Source organism: Canis lupus (assembly GCF_048164855.1).
Source record: "Canis lupus baileyi chromosome 34 unlocalized genomic scaffold, mCanLup2.hap1 SUPER_34_unloc_1, whole genome shotgun sequence".
Taxonomy (NCBI): Eukaryota; Metazoa; Chordata; class Mammalia; order Carnivora; family Canidae; genus Canis; species Canis lupus.
This window is the reverse complement of record NW_027326452.1, coordinates 166,993-187,425: the sequence shown is the minus strand read 5'-3', so window position 1 is coordinate 187,425 and position 20,433 is coordinate 166,993. Positions and strand designations below refer to the sequence as shown.

The following is a 20,433-nucleotide window of genomic DNA, read 5'->3' as shown; positions in this document are numbered from 1 at the left end:
GAAACCAGTTCAGAGATCTATAGCAAAGAAGTAAGAAAAAGTCACAATAAAAACTTCAGGAAATTTCCTGGCATTTTTTTCTTTCTCTTGTCCCACCCTCTTCCAGGCAATGACACAGGAGGAAGCAGATCAACTCCCAGTTCCTTACCTTGGAAATTATCTGCAACACTCTGGCCTGCCTATGAGCTACCTCAGAGAGACTGGTTTCTATCTCACCTCACTCAGAGCTCAGACAGGAAATTGTGGCAGAGTTTGGACCTGAGGTGGCAAAAACTATGGAAGGCAGTGGCAGGCATTGTGGTGTGGGGGACTTTAGATTCACATATACCTGGGGGCAAGAGATTACAAACAGAGGAATATAATAAAACATCTATGCCCCCAAAGAGAAGCTGGAGTGAGACTCTTTGATAAATTAAGATATTTAAACACAGCCATAATCACAGGGAAGTTTTTAAAAAGGATACACACAGGCCCAGATAGAACACATGCCCAGAAAAGACCTCTAAAGACCTTATAGCTTCACCCTGGGCTGATTCCAATAGAAATGACAGGATCTTGTTAACTAACTTTCCACTTTTCCAATGTGGAAAAACTAGGAAAGGTGGCTGTATTTTCATATGCCCGCTTAAAAGATCACAACACATACCAAGAAACAAGGCAACACAGCTCATTCAAAGGAACAAAATATATCCTCAGAAACCATCTCCGAAGGAACAAATGTATCAGGAAGGCTTTAAAACAATTGTCTTAAGTATCCCAAAGCTAAAGGAAAATACAAAGAATTAAAGGAAATAAGGAAAATGACATAGGAACAAAATGAGAATATGAACAAAGAGATATAATGAAAAAAAAAAAAAGGAACCAAATAGAAATTCTGGAATTGAAAAGTACAATAGCTAAATTGAAAATTTCACTAGAGATAAAAAAGAGACTCAACCAGGCAAAATAAAGAATCAGTGAACTTGAAGACAGGTCATTTGAAGTTACTGATTCTAAGCAGCAAAGGGGAGAGAGAGAGCCAGAGAGAGAGAGAGAGAGAGAGAGATCAACATAGGCATTATGAGAGTCACAGTAGAAAAAAAGAGAGAAAGGGACAGAGAGATTATTTCCAAACATTTAGTCTTGGAACATTGAAAAACTCACAGCTCATATCATGATCAATGATGAAAAGACTGAACATTGTCCAAGACTAAATATTTTAGGCCACAAACAGGACTAAATGTCCAGACTAAAGATTTTAGGCCACAAAACCAGTCTAAATTTTTTTCAAAGACTGGAATCATACAAAGTGTCTTTTCCAAACACAATAATTGAATGAAAACAGAAATAAACACCTGAAGGAAAACTGGAAAATTCACAAATATGTGGAAATTAAATAACACACTTTTAAATAACCAATGGGTTAAAGGAGAAACTATTTTCTATTTCCTATTTCCATCTATTTCCTAGAGGGAAAAAAAATAGCAAAACAATAGAGAATATAAATGAAACCAAAAGTTGGCTATTGAAAAAGATCGGTAAAATTGACCAATTGTTAGCTAGATTGACCAAGAAAAAAAAGAGATAAGACTCCAGTAATTTAGATCAGAAATAAAAGAAGGGACATAACAACCAATTCTAAAGAAATAAAAAAGATCAAAAAGGAATATTATGCATGGTTGTATGCAAACAAGTTGAATAACTTAGATGACATGAACAAATTTCTAGAAACACATAATCTAATAAGACTGGATTATGAAGAAATAGAAAATCAATATATCTATAATTAGGGAATTGAAACAGCAATCAAAAAGCTCATGACAAGTTAAAGCCCAGGACTAGATGGTGTTACTGGTGAATTTCACCAAACATTTAAAGAAGAATTAACAATAATCTTCCTGAAAGTCTTCCAAAGAATTAAAGAGCTAATATTCTCAACCTCAGTTTATGATTCTGATACCACAGCTAGACAGACACTATACAAAAAGAAAACCATAGACCAGTACTGTTTGTGAATATTGATGCTAAATTCTTGACAAAGTGCTGACAAGCCAAATTCAACAGGATTATACACCATGACAAAATAGGATTTACTCCTAAAGTGTATGGATGGTTCAACATAAGAAAATCAGTAAGTGTAATATACCACATTAAGAGAATGAAAGTAAAAATCCATAAGAACATGTCAATTTCTGCACAGGAAGCATTTAAACGAAATCAAATACCCTTACATGATTTTTTTTTTAAGTCAACAAACTAGGAATAGAAGGAAATTATTTCAACATAAAGAAAGCCAGATAGGAAAAACTCACAGCTCCTATCATGATCAATGATGAAAAGACTGAAAAATTTCCCTCCAAGGTCAAGAGCAACACAAGTATGCCTGTTTTTATCACTTCTATTTGACATAGTACTTAGGAAGTCCAAAAAGAAAAAGAAATTTTATTTTTTTTAAAGATTTATTTATTTGAGAGAAAGAGAGTAAGAGAGAGTGTGTGAGTGGGGAAGGAGCAGAGAAAGGGAGAGAATCTCTAGTAGACTCCATGCTGAACATAGAGCCTCACAAGGGGTTTGATCTCATGCTCCTGAGATCATGACCTGAGCCAAAACCAAGTCGTTTAACCACTGTACCACACAGGCACCCCAAGAAAAAGAAATTTTAAGATCTAAATTGGAAAGGAAGAAAAAAATAATCTCTATTCACAAATGACATGATCCTATATGTAGAAAGCCCTAAATTCTGTAATAAACTGGTAGAACTAGTAACTGAATTCAGCAACATTGTAGGTTACAAAATCAATATGCAAAAATTAGTTGTGTTTGCACTATACATTAACAATGAACAATGTGAAATGGAAATTTAGAAAACAGTGCCAATTAGAATAGCATCTAAAAGAATAAAATACTTAGGAATGAATTTTTAGCTTTGTACACTGGAAACTATAAAAGATTGGTAAAGAAATTAGATACAAATAAATGGAAAGATATCTTGTGTTCATAGATTGAAAGATTTAATATTGTTAAGATGGCAGTGCTACCCGTAGTGATCTACAGATTCAATGTAATGAATGTATCAACATCCCAATACTTTTTCTTGCCAAAATAAATTAATTCATCCTAAAATCTATATGGAATCTCCAGAGACCCTGAACTGCCAAAATGATCTTGAAAAAGAAAAAGTTGGACTCCTTAGACTTCCTGATTTCAAAACTTACAACAAAGCTATGGTAATTAAAAGAGTGTGGTACTGACATATGAACAAACATGTAGACCAAGGGAATAGGATAAGAAACTCAGATATAAACCCTTGGCTATGTGGTGGAATGATTTTTGACAAGGCTGCCAAGACCATTCAATGGGGAAAGGACAGTTCTTCAACAAATAGTGTTGTGAAAACTGGATTCCACATGCAAAAAGAATTAAGTTGGACCCTTACCTTTTCTATATTAAAAAATAATAATTTGGAATGGATTAAGGTCCTAATGTAAGACCTGAACTATAAAAACCTAGACGCACTGGGTGTTATTCTATATGTTGGCAAATTGAACACCAATAAAAAATAAATTAAAAAAAAAACCTAGAAGAAAATAATCCAATGAAGCTAAAGTTTGAGCAGGCTGAGTTTAGGTCTAGAAGTAGGATAATAAAAGTATTCCAAGCATGGGACCCAAATCCATTTCACTTCTTAAAAACAAGGGTACACAGGGGCTTCCACATTCATGAAAGGAGGCAGGAAAACACTACTAACTACTGTGTATGGCTACTTCTTGTGTAAATATGTGTGTCTAGAGAAACAGAGTGGTGTAACTTTGTGACTAGGAACATCAGTGAGATGTCTGTTGGAGGAGAGTGGGGATGTGCTAGATGGGTGATGGGTATTAAAGAGGGCACATGTTGTGATGAGCACTGGGTGTTGTATGTAAGTGATGCACCACTGAATTCTACTCTAGAAACCAATACTACACTACATGTTAACTAAAATTTAAATTTTTTAAAAATAGGCTATACCTTTGGTTGTAACTTTCCATTCTGTATATTACACCTCTGTCAATTCCATCCCCTCCTACACTAGCAACCTACACGGCAGCCCTTTTTGGAGGTAGCGTCTGAGAAGTACATGGTAGGGGAGAGCAGCCCCAGAGCAGGGGAGGAATGTAGGTGAAAGCCACAGATTTGACCTTAGATGGGGTGGTCCTTCCAGCTGCAGTCTGAAGATAAGCCGTTTAACACCCTCACTATTGTTTTGGTCCTTCATGAATCCACCACTTGAAAATGTGGCATACGGAAAAAAAAATATTTGTAAGACAATTCACTTTAATCTTTTAGGATTTGGGGAACTGGGAGCCAGATGAGTATACTTCAAACTGTTTGGTGACTTTAAAATGAGAGCAGACCCCAAATAGGCAGAACACAAACATGGATCCCATTTTAAGGAGCTTTCAGATTTAAAACAAAACGAAACTGTGTAGCCTGTTAGGCACACCATTGGACAGCTATACATTTGACAGTCCAAACATGACCAAATCAAAGCTCATAAACCATGTTTATGGCAGTAGTCTTAGTATGAAACTACACCACTACACATGCCTTCTCTAGCTTCTCTTTGGCTTCCTGATTGGGCATGGGTCATTGGACAGCTGAAGGTAAACAGTGTGATGTCAGATTCCTGTGCTGTTTGATCAGCTGTGTTCCGTCACACCTGCAGTCAGGAAGCTGGCCTCATCCACACTCAGTGCTTGACATTCCTGGCTAAAATTGCCTAAACGTGTATTCCAACCTCACAGAAAGTAACTTTTTCTCTTCCCTTTTGGGGAATCATTCACAAATGTCTCTGATAAGCTACTCTGTTTGGAGGAGCTCCTTAGGCCACTGGGTTTGAAATTACTAGCGATTATTTTCCTCTAAGATCAAAATTCAGAACCAGACATTATTTTCTAAACAGCTAGCAAAATCAAGGTTAGGGAAGTGACAAAGCCAAATGATCTCATGGATATATTACTTATTTGGAGTATTCTTCCTAATTCTACAAGTGGGTTACAATACATGCAGAATAGTTATTCTAAAAATGAGAATACCTGTTTCCTATCTAATTCAAAAATGATGGCTATAATATAACACTTTAATACAAATTAGCCTGATAAAAAGGCAAATGAACATATCTGAACTTCCACTTTTTCTTATTAAAAACTTTTTAAAAATTAACGAAAAGAAACAGAATTAAGAAAATCAAATACTATCTTGCCAAACTGTGGAAGGAGCCTTGGTGTCCATCGAAAGATGAATGGATAAAGAAGCTGTGGTCTATGTATACAATGGAATATTACTCAGCCATTAGAAACGACAAATACCCACCATTTACTTCGATGTGGATGGAATTGGAGGGTATTATGCCGAGTGAAGTAAGTCAATCAGAGAAGGACAAACATTATATGGTTTCACTCATTCGGGGGATATAAAAAATAGTGAAAGGGATTATAGGAGAAAGGAGAGGAAATGAGTGGGAAATATCTGTGAGGGTGACAAAACATGAGAGACTCCTAACTCTGGGAAACGAACAAGGGGTAGTGGAAGGGGAGGTGGGCAGGGGGTTGGGGTGACTGGGTGATGGGCACTGAGGAGGGCATTTGGCGGGATGAGCACTGGGTATTATACTATTTGTTAGCAAATCAAACTGCAATAAAAATATACAAAAAAAGAACATAAAAATGCAACAATGTTTTAAGAAAGAAAATGGTTCTCATAAATGTTGGTGAAAGACAAGAAAATAATTAGAAGCAATGTACCAATTATATATTCTTTATATGAGTTTCTGTATCACAAATTTGAGTTGACGCTCTGCAGCAGAGTTTTGCTTCTTAAGAACAAAGAATTTAATACATGGATTTTTGCCAGACCCAGCTGTTGCATCACAAGTTTGTAATACTGAACACCTGTTCAACCACTGTTTTTCTCCCAAAAATGTGTTTGATCATGCAGCTTGAAAGGAATGGCTTTTCACTTCTATTTACAAATCTCTCAGACTTTTTACACAGTACTTTAATTGTCTGCAACCATACTTAGGGCTCATGAAATTTACTAAATAACTTCACTATAGAGGTCATGAGGATCTCTATCCTTTTCAGCAAGCTTAATTGGAAAAAAAACAAGAAATTTTCCTCAAGCCTAACACACAAAAAAACTCTCACCTTACAATGGTACGCTGTTAAATAAAATGACTTAGAAAAATATGCAGTGAATTTTTTGTGGTTATTTCAGTTCAGCTTTCTGTTCTTCAGTCTATCAAGAACTGATGAACAATGCTTATTTTCTGTCTTGGATATTCTTCCAAGTTTTATATATGACATAAAACAGGTTCGTATTTCACATTCTGATTTTCCGGTCATATAAAGAAGAAACAAAGAATTATTAAGCTTGCAAAACATACCTCTTTCATGTACCATATTTTCTTTACCACTGAGAAGCTATCAAAAACTATTACCGACTTTCTCAAAAATGAAGGAAAATGTTATGTTTTCTAATTGAGGTCTAGTGGTGCGAGTGTCAATCCTCCTTACTATGAAGATGTCACATTCCATTTGTTTTATGTCTCTAACAACTATAATGCAGCTGCAGTACAAAATCAGATTATGAATCTTTATTTGTCTCAAGGATCCCCCAAGTCAGTACCTTAGTACTTTGCTGCCTAGCTCATTCACTGATATGTCGCTTTAAATATTCCTTTGCAAGAAAAGATGCAATGCATTCACTAGAACTGATTTTCACATCTCATTTCCTTTACAGGTCTGAAAATGTGTTCTAATACACCTGGTGTTAAAAATATAAAAAGTGGATAACATCTGTTTTGAACAGTTGACATTTCACCATATCCACTCCACATGGACTCAAACATAGTGTGCTTAGGCTTCATGATGCCTGACAGACGTGGTAGGGACCCTGACATAGCATAAGCTGTCTGAAGGCTTGGCTTATGCTTTCTTCCCATTTATGTTGCTCTTAGCTATATTTGACAGCTGATTTCTGCAGCATTTCTGTCAGTGTTCTTAATCCAGACAAAGAAATTCTTTATTTCAAAATGGTGCTAAATCCTATCATTCATAAGTTAATAAGCTTAAATGACTTGCAAAGCATCTTATGTGGAAATTCTTTCTTAGAAAATAAAACACAATCTTTCCTAGAAAGTTGAGTCATTAACTTACTTGAATGGGGCTGGGGTGGGGAGGAGGAGGGAAGAACAGACCAAAGTATCTGGCAAGATATCTTCTAGTTCCTTAATTTTACTGCAAGCTGGAAGCCCTGCATAGTCAGAAAATGTTTCCTGCCTCTACTCTCCTTCAGAATTTATAACCTCATTAGAAAACTATTTTAATTCAAGTAAAAACAACAGAATATCCAAACTGCTACTTGAAAATGCTAAATTGAGGGCACCTGGGTGGTTCAGTGGTTGAGCACCTGCCTTTGGCTCAGGTCATGATCCCAGGGTCCTGGGATGGAATCCCACATCAGGCTCCCCACAGGGGGCCTGCTTCTCCCTCTACCTATGTCTCTGCCTCTCTGTGTGTCTCTCATGAATAAATAAATAAAATATAAGAAAAAAGAAAATGCTAAATTGAATATAATTGAGTAGGATAAATTTTGGATGGTGATGTTCAATAAAACATGAGGCCCCAGAAGAGTTCCAGTACACATAACCTGTCTCCATGCATACAGACATTTACAAGTATCTTTATCCATATTATTTCAGCTAATCCAAAAGGCAGTTGATTGTAAAATGTGCAATTATATTTACATACCACCAAGGAAAACATTGCCCTTTAACCTATGATGCAATGTCAATTATAAAACATTTCCCTGAGCTACTATGTTTGTATCTCTACCATTAGGTCAAAGGTAACTTTACTTTCTCTAAGTGAAAGAACATTCTAGAAAGTCTCAACTATTTTGTTTAACCTCATTCTGTATTTTAACACTGGAAACAACTGCATAAATGTTATGCATTTATGTTAAGATTATTTAAAAAAGGCATACAAAATGTAATGTGTACCTACAGAGGGTTTGGCAAACAGTGCGAAATAATGTTGCTGAATTAATGAAGTTATCTGATTTGCCCAGAGATTAAATGAAATCACTGCTGACTTCTAATATAATATTAATTATATTAATATAATATGATTTTAACTTCTACTTTACTGTATTCGTGTATTGTCACAAAACTCTTTAAGGCAAAATGAAAATTTAAATGTAAGTGCTTAAGAAGTATAAATCCAGTCCATTTACTAATTATTAATACTACAACATGTTCCTCTCAGGCATCGTTATATATTTGAGAGCTATCTTTCACACTTACTTAAAGCCAATGGAAGTGATGGAAGATGCTGTATCTCCTTAGGTATAATATGTGGATGAAATAGGAATAAAAAATTATTCATCCCTCAAGTTACTATGTCCTAGGTTGAAAATGGAATCAAAACCAAAACCAAATCTTTTCTATTCCTGATTTGTGATTAATTTTTGGTAAAAGAATTGAAAAAACAAAGAGCCCAACAATTCATGGATTTGAATTATTAATTAGGTTTAGTGTGAAAAAGGATTACTCAATAAACTATAAAAACATTGTTGAAAGCTTACTAAAATAAATACAGCAAGACCCAAATGTCTTTGTGTGGTTTACACTGTAATTACTTCAGAGTATAAATGGTTCAAAATTTGAAAATTCAATTATATGCATTTCATTTTCATTTAATTTTGTGAATTTTGAAAAGCATGTGGTTGTTTCTTTTTAAATTTTAGTTTTTTAGTCTCTCATTGAGGATGGCAAATACTGTTGGAAACAAAACACTGAAGGTAAAATTTTAAAGTTTCCCAAACTGAACAAGTGTCAAAGAGAGTTAAATAATGACAATTCTAAATGATTTTTAAAGCTTCTTTTTTTTAAACATACTCTGTCATTTAGAGCAGTTTTTGGTTGATAGCAAAATTGAGCAGAAGGTACTGAGGTTTCCCATAATGTCTGATCCCGCACATGCACAGCCCCCCATTATCAACACAGTGGTACCCCATTGTATGACAAATCGAAGATTTGAAATATTTGAAATATTCTCTCAAAGTGGCACACTAAATGATATTTTTTTAAAGCTTGTAGCATTTACATTTTTGAGGTTCTCAAAGCTTAAAAGAGCCCTAAGACTTTAAGAAATCCCATATTTTCTGGAGCAATAGGGCTTTTCTTCACAAAGGAACTGTCCAGAAAAAGCTTCAAAATGAAAAGAAAACTGTAGAAACTTGTTTGTTGATGTGGGTGGCAGCTGTTTTGTGGTAGAACCATAGCACAGGATATGGGGTTAGAACTGGGTCATATCATACGCTCAGTTACCATTCTAGTTATGTGATCTTCAGCAAGTGTTTAAATAATCTGACAACTTACTTTCCTCAGAAGCAAAAATAATTGTGCAGTTAATTGAGATGCTATATGCAAAAAGCTATAGGTTACATACATAAAATTAATTATGGTGAAAACAGTAAAATGACAATCTAGTGTGAAAAGAGGTAAGTACCATGGAATCTGCTTTACAACACAAATCTGGATGAAGAGTTGAGAGTCCTAGAAGGACACATACCTGGGAATGACCGTGTTAACTAAAGAAGAAAATCTCTGGCCAAATTAATATGTGGGACCACACTTCCTCTTTTTTTGGTTATCATCTGCTTATTTTTCTTATCATTTTAAGTTTTTATTTAAATTCCAGTTTGTTAACATAGTGTAATATTAGTTTCAAAACACAGTGATATTAGGTACTTCCATACAACACCAAGTGTTCATCATAGCAAGTGTATTCCTTAATCCCCATCGTATCATTTTATTTATTTTTTTCATCATGGTAAGTATATTCTTTAATCCTAATCCTCTATTTCCTCTATCCTCTCCACCCATCTTCCTTCTGGTAACTATCAGTTTGTATTCTATAGTTAAGAATCTGTTTCTTAGTCTGTCTCGGTCTCTCTCTTTTCTCCTTTATTTAAGCTCATTTATTGCTTAAATTCCACATATGAGTAAAATCATATGGTATTTGCCTTTCTCTGACTGACTTATTTCACTTAGCATGATACTCTCTAGCTCCATACATGTTATTACAAATGGCAAGGTTTTATTCTTTTTCATGGCTGAGTAATAGTCCAGTATATATATATATATATATATATGTGTGTGTGTGTGTGTGTGTGTGTGTGTGTGTGTGTACCACATCTTCTTTATCCACTCATCAATGGATACTTGGGCTATTTCTAATAGTTTAGCTATTGTAAATAATTCTGCTATAAACATAGGGGTGCATGTATCCCTTTGAATTAGTGTTTTTGTATTTTTTGGATAAATACCAGTATTGTAATTACTGGATTATAAAGGAGTTGTATTTTTAAATTTTTGAGGAAAAATATTTTCCAGTTTTACACAGTGGCTGCAGTTTTCATTCCCACCAACAGTGTAAGAGGGTTCCTTTTTCTTCACATCCTGACCAATACCTGTTGTTTCTTATGCTTTTAATGTTAGCCATCCAACAGGTATGAGGTTATATCTTATTGTAGTTTTGGTTTGCATTTCCCTGATGATGAGTAATATGGAGCATCTTTCCACATGTCTATTGGTCATCTGTGTCTTGGAAAAATGTCCATGTCTTCTGTCCATTTTTAAACTGGATTACTGTTTTGGAGGGTATTGAGTTGTATCATTTTTTTATACATTTTGTATACTAAACCTTTATAAGTTATATAATTTGCAAATATCTGCTCCTATTTAATAGATTGCCTTTTATTTTTGTTGATTTTTCCTTTGCTGTGCAGAAAATTTTTATTTTGATATAGTCCCAAAAGTTTATTTTTGTTTTTATTTTCCTTGCCTTAGGAGACATATCTAGAAAAATGTTGCTACAGCTGATGTCAGAGAGATTACTATGATTTTCTATCTCACATTTAGGTCTTTCATCCATTTTGAATTTGTTTTTGTATATGGTGTAAGAAAGTGGTCCAGTTTCATTTTTTTACATGTTTTTAGAATAGCTCAAATTAAAATTTTTGTTTCACTAACTTCATTCTCCTTTAACACTGGAAATTTAAATGCGTAAATAAATTATGAAATGGCCATACAACAAAATACTATACAGCTAAGGAAACTAGACAGGGTGTGGAAAGATATAGAGAGAATAAGAGAGGTATTCACAATTCATTGTTAAGGGAAAAACTCCAATCTAACTCTTAATCATGGTTATCCCCAAGTACTGAGATTACAGGTAATTTTTTTCCTTTGCTTTTATTTTTAATTAAAAAAACACTTTTTACTTGTAGGAGAAAACTCATAAAACTCCTTGTTTTTATTTACATCCTAAATTTTACAGAGTGAGGATGTAACCTATGTTATGTAAAACTTCAGGTTTACAGCTCTTTGCAGGGGTGCCTTAAAAGACAACCCACCATTATTTGCATATCTTAGACTTGGGTTTCCCAAAACAACAGCCACTAGCTGCATATGGCTACTTAAATTTAATTTAAATAATTTAATTAACATAAAACTTAATATAATTAAAAATTCAATTCCTCATTCATACTAGTCATATTTCAAGGGCTCAATAGCCACAGGGGGCTTAATGGTTACCATATTTGAAGAGTACATTTCCATAATCACAGAAATTTCCATTAGATTGAGCTATCTTAAACCATAGATTGGGATCTGTATACACAATAAGATACGATTTTTCAATATTATGAATGTGCTTTCTTCTTTTTGCATTTCTGAGCACATGACCTCTTTCATACTCTATCCCTGAGGTATCCTTCTACCTTGGGAAGATAAGTTTTGTTCTATAAAGATGAAGGAGAGAGACCATACAATACTCATTTACCTTCTCATCATAGAAAATAGGATTTTTCAAAAAAACAAGAGCCTTGCAAATCCACCATCTTTGCCTGAAATCATGGTCTTCTCATGTTTTGTAAAGTTACCATTTCTTAGTTGTCAAAGTTAAAATACAAAAACAAAAACTCAAACTCTCTCTTGATCACCTTTGCATAGCCAATACCAATCACACACCAATATCTGATTCTACTTTGCAATTCTTTCTTTTTCTTTTTCTTTCTTTTTTTTTTTTTTTTAGAGAAAGAGAGTAGGGGAGAGGTAGAAGGAGATAGTGAGAGAATCTTAGGCAGGCTCCATGCCCAGCATGGTTGATCTCACAACTCTGAGATCATAACTTGAGCTGGAATCAAAAGATGCTCAACCACTTGAACCACCCAAGTGCCCCTGCAATGATTTCTGTACTGACTCTTCTCTTTGCCCACACTGCCACTGTGTCAGGTCAGATTCTAATTATTTTCACCCGAACCACTGCACAAGCCTAATTAATCACCTACTCATATTTTCTAATTAACCAATCTGCTCACATCACATCCTTATTTAAAATTCTTCAAATGTTTGTGTTGCCTAAATGATAGTGCATACAGAGGAGTGTAGTTCTTGGTAAGAGTAGTGAACAAGCAGGGATGCCTGGGTGGCTTAGTGGTTGAGCATCTGCCTTCTGATCGGGGGGTGATCCCAGGGTTCTGGGATTGAGTCCCACATTGGGGTCCCTGCATGGAGCCTGCTTCTCCCTCTGCCTATGTCTCTTTCTTCTCTCTGTGTCTCTCATTAATAAATAAATGAATTTTTTTTTAAAGAGTAGTGAACAAGCAGAGATCATGCATCTGCTCTTTCCTCAGGAGTGATAAGATGGGGGCTGAGGTTTCCTTGAGAAAAATTCAAAGACACTAAAGTGGTAGGAATAGATAATGCGCAGGGAAGATTCAATAGAAATGGAAAAGTAGGAGCTCTTTATGGAGGCTTGGATCCAATGTAGGACTTGGGGCCAGGGGCTAAAAGACAAGCATGATGGGTTGTGTTTAGTTTGAGTGTGGTTCAGTTTAGGTTGCTAGAATAGTCAGATATTCAGGACAGAAATCCTGGGCAGGAATGATGAAAATGAAAATACTGGTGTGTCTCTTACAGAATGTCTTATTACAGATAATAAGATAAATAGGCAAATTTGTAAATAGGCAAATTTGTAATTAAAATCCATGAGAATAAAGGACATAATTTACACATAACAGCACTATGTAGAACTGTTAATCTATATACAAAATGGTATCTCATCATAAAACAAAATTAAATTCTGTATTTAAGTTTATATTTTTGGTGATGATTGGGAATGAACCAGTATCCACAGCATCCTTCTCTGGGAAAAGTAAAGACTTTTAATATGTGTTTACCTGTTACTTTACACTACCTAATACATTTTTTTAAATTTTTAAAAAATTTTTTAAAATTTATTTATGATAGTCACAGAGAGAGAAAAAGAGGCAGAGACATAGGCAGAGGGAGAAGCAGGCTCCATGCACCGGGAGCCCGATGTGGGATTCGATCCCGGGTCTCCAGGATCGCGCCCTGGGCCAAAGGCAGGCGCCAAACCGCTGTGCCACCCAGGGATCCCAATACATTTTTTGAATCATCTAGTAATTTAGATTCAGATTGCTACTGTGATAATATTATCTGCCTTTATTTTATTTTATGTCATTAATTTTAAATTCTTTCTTAGAAATTTTCTAAAATTTGAGAGACATATTATCAACAAAAATTTATATTTACCTATAAATTCCAGTGAGTTATTTGCTTATTATTGTTTCTATAACAAATGCTATTCTCTTTTTTAAAGAATGTTTTGTTTTGCTGGAAAATAGTCTAAAGTTGTTGGGGTTTTGTTCCAGAAAAGGTTTATGGGGAATAAGCTTCCTGAGTCTTGACATTTCTGAAAGAAAAATGTCTTTATTCTGTCCTTACTCTATACTCACTTGAATGCTAGTTTTTATAGGATATAGAATTCCAGGATAAAAATACTTTCCTCTAAAGACAGTGAAGGATTTGTTCCATTTTCTTTTACAATTTATTGTGAATGATGTTAAGTCTAATACTGGTGTGATCCTTGTTCTTATGTAATTTTTTCCCTTCCTCTAATTTTCTGGAAATGTCCAATCTGAATTTATGTCAAGGTATAGATAACTGTCTTTGTTCTTCCTGCTTGGCACTAAGTGGATCTTTTCAATCTGAAGACTACAATCTTTAACTCTTCACTTTACAGAATCTTCCCTCCATTTTTTAAATGATGATTTTTCTTTATTTCAATTGCTCTCTTTCCTTTTGTGTATTTTCTTGTGCTATATTTTCAAACTTTCCCCCATCACCAGCCTACTTTCTTTTTACTTTTACTTTGCATTCTTATTTACTAGACTTTATCTTTCAGATAATTACTCAATCATATCTAGTATTTGTCTCTTCTATTAAATTTATTGTTTTGCCAAAACTATATATTTTTAAGATTTGTTTATGTATTTATTAGAGGGAGGAAAGGGCAGAGGGAGATGGAAAGGGAGGGAATCCTCAAGCAGATTCCCACTGAGCTTGGAACCTGACATGAGGCTTGATCCGAGGACTCTGAGATCATGACCTGAGCTGAAATCAAGAGCCAGATGTCCAACCAACTAAGCCACCCAGATGCCACACCAAATCTATATTTAATCTCCAAAAAGCCTTTGTTAATCTATGAACGTATCTTTTTTTTTAATATAACAGCCTTTTTGGGTATAGTATTCCCCTTGGGTCATTCCGAGGATATAAGTTTTTAAAATTTCATATTATATTCCTTATGTTATCTGTTTCCTCTGAAGTTAATTCTGCTTCTTAATACTGGCTTATCGATATCAAGGATATGTAGTGATATTTCCTTAGTGGACTCTTTCTTGATCCCTAAATGATCCCTAAATACTATCATTTACGTTTTACATTTAAAAAATTTTTGTGGACCTTAAAGAATAGGAATTATGTTATATATCTACTTCTGAAACTTGGTATTTTTGCTCAATATATTTATAAGATGTATTGATATTGATGAATACATTACTGAAATACATTTGTTTCTCACTACTGCGTTGTATGATCATAGTATCATCCTGTTGTTCATTTTCATGTAGGTTGACACTTGAGGTGTTTTTATCTTTATGTTTTATTACACTTATTTTGCTCTTATATAAAAAATAGCTCATTGACCAGTCTGTAATAGATTTCTTCTATTATCAATACACATCACAATTCACTTTTTACAAAAGATTATTTCTAGTCACAAATATTTACAATGATATTTAGAGTCATGTTAAATTTATTATAGGAGTAAAATCCTTTAGATTTTTTAAATCAAGCTGAAAAGAGATCTTTAAAGAAAATAATAAATTTACAAAAGAGCTAAAAGACTTCCAGTTCAGCCTTTTTTTTGTCATGTAAAAATTTTATTTATGGGTTTTATATCCAGTATTTATTGAAGCTAAGAAAAGTGGGATTCATGAAATAATTTTACTTTATTTTAATTATTTTAATTGATGCTAATCCTTGGTTCTTTGTATTTTACTTTTTCAAAGTAACAAAGAACTTAACGATCTTTCACTGTCATATTTCAAGCTATATAAATAAGATAGAAGTAATTTTATGTTTCTTAAAGTAGTAGGTATATACAGACAATTTTCTTATCACCCAAGAGATAAGAACAGTCAACTTTTCTTCCTCTTGACTTACCTGACATACCTGTTTCAATTGCACCAGCCAGGTAGAACACGGTAAGCGCTGCCACCTGAGCCTAGTTTCATTTGGCATTTAAAAACTAACCAGGAAAAGACATTGCTCAAAAATTATTTTGGCACAAACATTCAGTACTCTTTTCTGCTAGATAAATCAGACCAAAAATAAGTCGAAAGCAACTAGTGACCTGTGATGACATTATTCAATATAATATTAGAGATTCAAGAAGGGATTGATTTGTAGTCTGTTCTTACCTTAGCGTTTTGGATGCAGGGACAGAGGGCCCAAGCTGCGCTGGCCTTCACATCTGGATGAGGATTTTTCAGCAGGGACCATAGCAAACGAACTCCATCTAATCGATCAATTATTCTAATGTGAGACCAAAAACAGAAGTATAAACTGTAATTAGTATTTAGGAATGAAACTTAAGTGGCCTATCTATCCACACAACTCTAATTATTTTTCTCCTTGTGACATTTGGCTTAGATTTTTTTTTTTTCAAAACTAACAACAGCCGGGGAGTCTGGGTGGCTCAGTGGGTTAAGCAGCCAAATCTTGGTTTCAGCTTGGTTTTAATCTCAGGGTCCTGAGTTCAGGCCCCATGTTGGGCTCCACCCTGGATGTGGAGCCTACTTAAAAAAAAACTTTAACAGCAGGAATAGAATGTGCTACTAAACTGTAAGCTCTCTGATTTCAGTTTTAAATTCATGACACAGAAAGCAAGCTCTGGGATAATTATGATTCACGCAAATGTAAAATCAAGCCATGTAATTTTTTAATGAGTTGTACACAGACTGTTACCTAAATGTCAAAATACTAGTTCCTTTATATAGTAACATCTATATACTTTCCAAAACAAATATTTATGCCTGAAAACTGTGAAGTTACCTTTTTTATTTGGTCTACCCTTAATTGACTTACCTTACTATATGACATATTTTAAACTCTGCCAGTCCTAATCTAGCATTAGGAATTAAAATCATTACACCACAGTGCACCCTTTGTTAGGCATGGATAACACGTAACTTGTTTTCCATGTGCTCCCTTCTCAGCAAGACTAACATTGCAGACTGTGTTATAATTACTTAAACACACTGTAATCAAAATATCTTCATGACTAGCTGAAAAATGAATTATCATCAGAGTCATCTCTACACCATCTGTCTTCTGTTTATATATCAATCAGTCCAGGGAGCATAACCTTGCATTAAGGTCCATTGAGTACACTTGCAGTTGAGAAGATGGCCAAACAAAACTTAATATCCTTTACAAACATGGCTTTGTTCAGAAAGATATGTTAAACTCAAAACAGATGAAAAAAGATAAAGAACATCAAAACTCCTTTGATTTTTAATCTTGAGTAAAACACATGTAGTATTTAGCCACAGACAGAATAAATACTACTAGTTTAGAAGACCATTCAAATTATCTCTTGAAAACTGACATAAAGACAACTACATATCATATTGGAGATGAGTTGGCCAGGAAAAAAAAAATTATTTCAACTGGTCCAAATATGATACCAGGCTTGCATAACCTTATAAAATAGCTGGTAATGCAAACAGCCTGTAGTAAGATACAAATTGTCTCTTTAGAAAATGACTTTTAATAAGAAAGAAGCACACTGAGAAAGTATTTTAACACAAAGTTTAACTAAATAGCTTTCCAAACTGTAAAGCTCTCTGTCGATATCATGCTGAGAGAAAAAGTTTTATTTCTCAACTGATGGAAAATGTAAAGAAAGATACCAAGCACTTCATAATGAATGATTTACTTTACAAAATTAAACAATCTTACTGCCTTACATATGCCACTGAAAGCATAATTGATACTAATCCTTGGGTCTATTTTTTTCACATGCAATTAATTTCTCAGTGAACAATAGGTCTGTCCTACCCTCTTGCAAATGTAGCAGTAAAATTTGCATTGGTAATATTTAACTGGACAGTGCTGGACATAACTTGACATTAGAGCAGAAATCATTTGCATGGCACATCTTTTCAGGTTTCTTTTAAAGGGATAATTCGGTGTGTTCTGGACTCCCACCCCTCTGACAAAATTTCACAATTAGCTATAAAAATTCACTATTAATTATAAAACTACATCTATTGTCCCTAATCATCACCCAAAACCTTAGGCAATTAATTCATTAGCTGCTTAGTTGTAACAGATGAGGATTGTGGCTTCATCACTGGTGCCTTAGAAGACTCAGCACAGGGGATCCCTGGGTGGTGCAGCGGTTTGGCACCTGCCTTTGGCCCAGGGTGCAATTCTGGAGACCCAGGATCAAATCCCACGTCAGGCTCCCAGTGCATGGAGCCTGCTTCTCCCTCTGCCTGTGTCTCTGCCTCTCTCTCTCTCTCTCTGTATGACTATCATAAATTAAAAAAAAAAAAGAAGACTCAGCACAGCACAGAGTAATAACCTTAGATGAGGGGAAACGTGATTGACACACATTTGCAAGCACAGGAACTAACAAAGTCAGGCGGTAGCAGACTATAGGATTTAACTGGCCCTCCCAACTCCCTCATTCTCTGTATCAAGTTATTTACTGCTGATTTTTACTTCACAATAAGTCAAGTATCAGGGCGCCTGGATGGCTCAATTGGATGAGTGTCTGACTCTTGATTTTGGCTCAGGTCAAGATCTCAGGGTGATAAGATTGAGCCCAGGTCAGACCCACACTCAGCACAGTGTCTGTGAGTCTGCCTGAGATCTCCTCCCCCTTTGTCCCTCCCCCTGCCCCCCTGCACATGGTCTATCTCAAATAAATAAAATCTTAAAAAAAGCGCCAAGTATGTGCCCTTACTTCCCCCTTCCACCTGCCAGCGCCCTAATTCTGATCTTTACCACATCATATCAGGATGGCTATTGTAGCTGCACCCTTGGTTTGGGGTCTTCAATTTCTCTCAATTCTATCCATCCTATAATTCCTGTGAAATTGATCTTCCTAAAGGACCTTTTGGAGCTTCTGTAGTGGCTCCTTGAGAGCAGGTCCCCAGGTTTATTCAGTCTGTTCATCACACCACCTCGCACATTTAATCAATGCCTGCAATTCCCAGAGAAACTTTCCAATGGCTTCCCATTACCCCTGTGGTATTAAAACCCTGATTCCTGAACTCAGTAGTTATCATTTTCAATAAGCTGATTTATTCTTCCCAATTTCCTATATTTGGGCATTTGCTTATAAAACTCTTGTGCCATCCACGAAACACTAAGTGCTAAGCATACAGAAATAACATATACAGTCAACTCTCGTTACTTGGGGGGTAGTTATGTTCTATAAAGTCATTGCAAACAGGGAATTAATCAACACTGAACCATTGCTCCTGGTTCTCCCAGGGAGAAATACAATTGTCCCTGAGAGCCTCTGTTCAGAACATTTTTGTCAAATGATCTATAACCATGTTCTATGTGTGTTTCTGTTTAAAGCACCTTGTTTAATATATATTGTTGATTCATTAACATTGAACCAGCCCGGGATCCCTGGGTGGCGCAGTGGTTTGGCGCCTGCCTTTGGCCCAGGGCGCGATCCTGGAGACCCGGAATCGAATCCCACGTCGGGCTCCCGGTGCATGGAGCCTGCTTCTCCCTCTGCCTGTGTCTCTGCCTCTCTCTCTCTCTGTGACTATCATAAATAAATAAAAAAAGAAAAAAAAATTAAAAAAAAAAAAAAAAACATTGAACCAGCCCATGGCCAGCAGCACTGCCATTCATCCTGAGCAAAGCTTCCTAACACCTGTAGTTTCTGTGTAAGGCATGTTATAATCTTCTTGCGCTTGGGAACATTAGACCAGATGGCTCTTTCCCTCTGCTTAGGGACCATGTTAAGCAGCAACATAACCAACTCAAAACACAAAAATGTGAAGCATGTGGCATGACACAGGTTGTAAAAAAAGATGCTTGTTTACAGTAGAAGAGCTGAAACAAGAAGACAGAGCCTGGCCCTCTGTTCAGTATCGGCTGAACAGGTGCATGAGGTGACTTAAACTGTTCCTGCTCTGTGCATGTCTGTGAATGACAGCAAAAGTGCTGTACTGCTTTGGAGGTTACAAATAAATTTTAGCAGGGATGTGAAGTCACAAACATGGAATCTACAAATAGGATTTTAACTGTCCTTCAGGAAAGTACAGTCTAGTGAGGGAGATAAACCGTTATAATCCATTATGATAAATACAGTAGATGGGTGCATGGGGTTCCATATGAACACAAAGAGGACACAATAGTTTACTGACAGGCTACAGAAAGTCTCTCAACTGTGAGCCTTTCCCTATACCAGATCCAAAACAAGATAGTCTTTGCTCCATGAATCTAAAATCTCTCCCAACACAAATACATTCATTTCTAACCTCATTCTTTCAAAGTACATGTTCAAGTTCTAAATCTAACCATTGGAATAATCTTCCATTTGAAAGTCGAAGGTGCGTTTTCATAAAATTTCTTTGAACTTTATCGCTTTTTGCATATACAGCAATGGGTTTATAGGTAGCATTAGTTTACACCCACAGGCCATTGCAAATGGGTTTATCTCCTTTTGTATAGTTTTTTAAATCTGATTAGCAGCTTGTTCTGAATTCGTTTTCAGTAGTAAGTAAGCTCTTCTCATTTTGATTATCAATTGAATTTTACATTAATTCTTTGACATTATAAACACAAAACTGAATTGTGTTTTCAAAATCTTCAACTTTATCGTAGAAGTCAAACTGTGTGGCTGGCAAAATAATAGTTCTAGAAAGATGAATACATATTCATACTCTATTAAACAAACCCAAACAAACTAAAAATGATGTAGCTGCTTGTTATGTTTCTTAGGG

The 20,433-nt window shown here is 35.3% G+C and overlaps 1 protein-coding gene across 13 annotated transcripts in view; it reads right to left on the bottom strand.

Moving 5' to 3' along the window:
- The window catches only part of LOC140629666 (outer dynein arm-docking complex subunit 2-like), a 172,821-nt gene that overhangs the window by 19,586 nt on the left and 132,802 nt on the right, over positions 1–20,433 (bottom strand). For 11 of the 13 annotated variants that reach the window (XM_072819195.1, XM_072819187.1, XM_072819192.1 and 8 more), the window contains one exon: positions 15,874–15,988. In XM_072819195.1, the coding sequence (XP_072675296.1) occupies positions 15,874–15,988 (115 nt within the window). Of the gene's footprint in view, positions 1–5,877; positions 6,347–15,873; positions 15,989–20,433 lie in introns of those variants that run through there. The other 2 variants (XM_072819196.1, XM_072819199.1) reach the window with 2 other exon arrangements.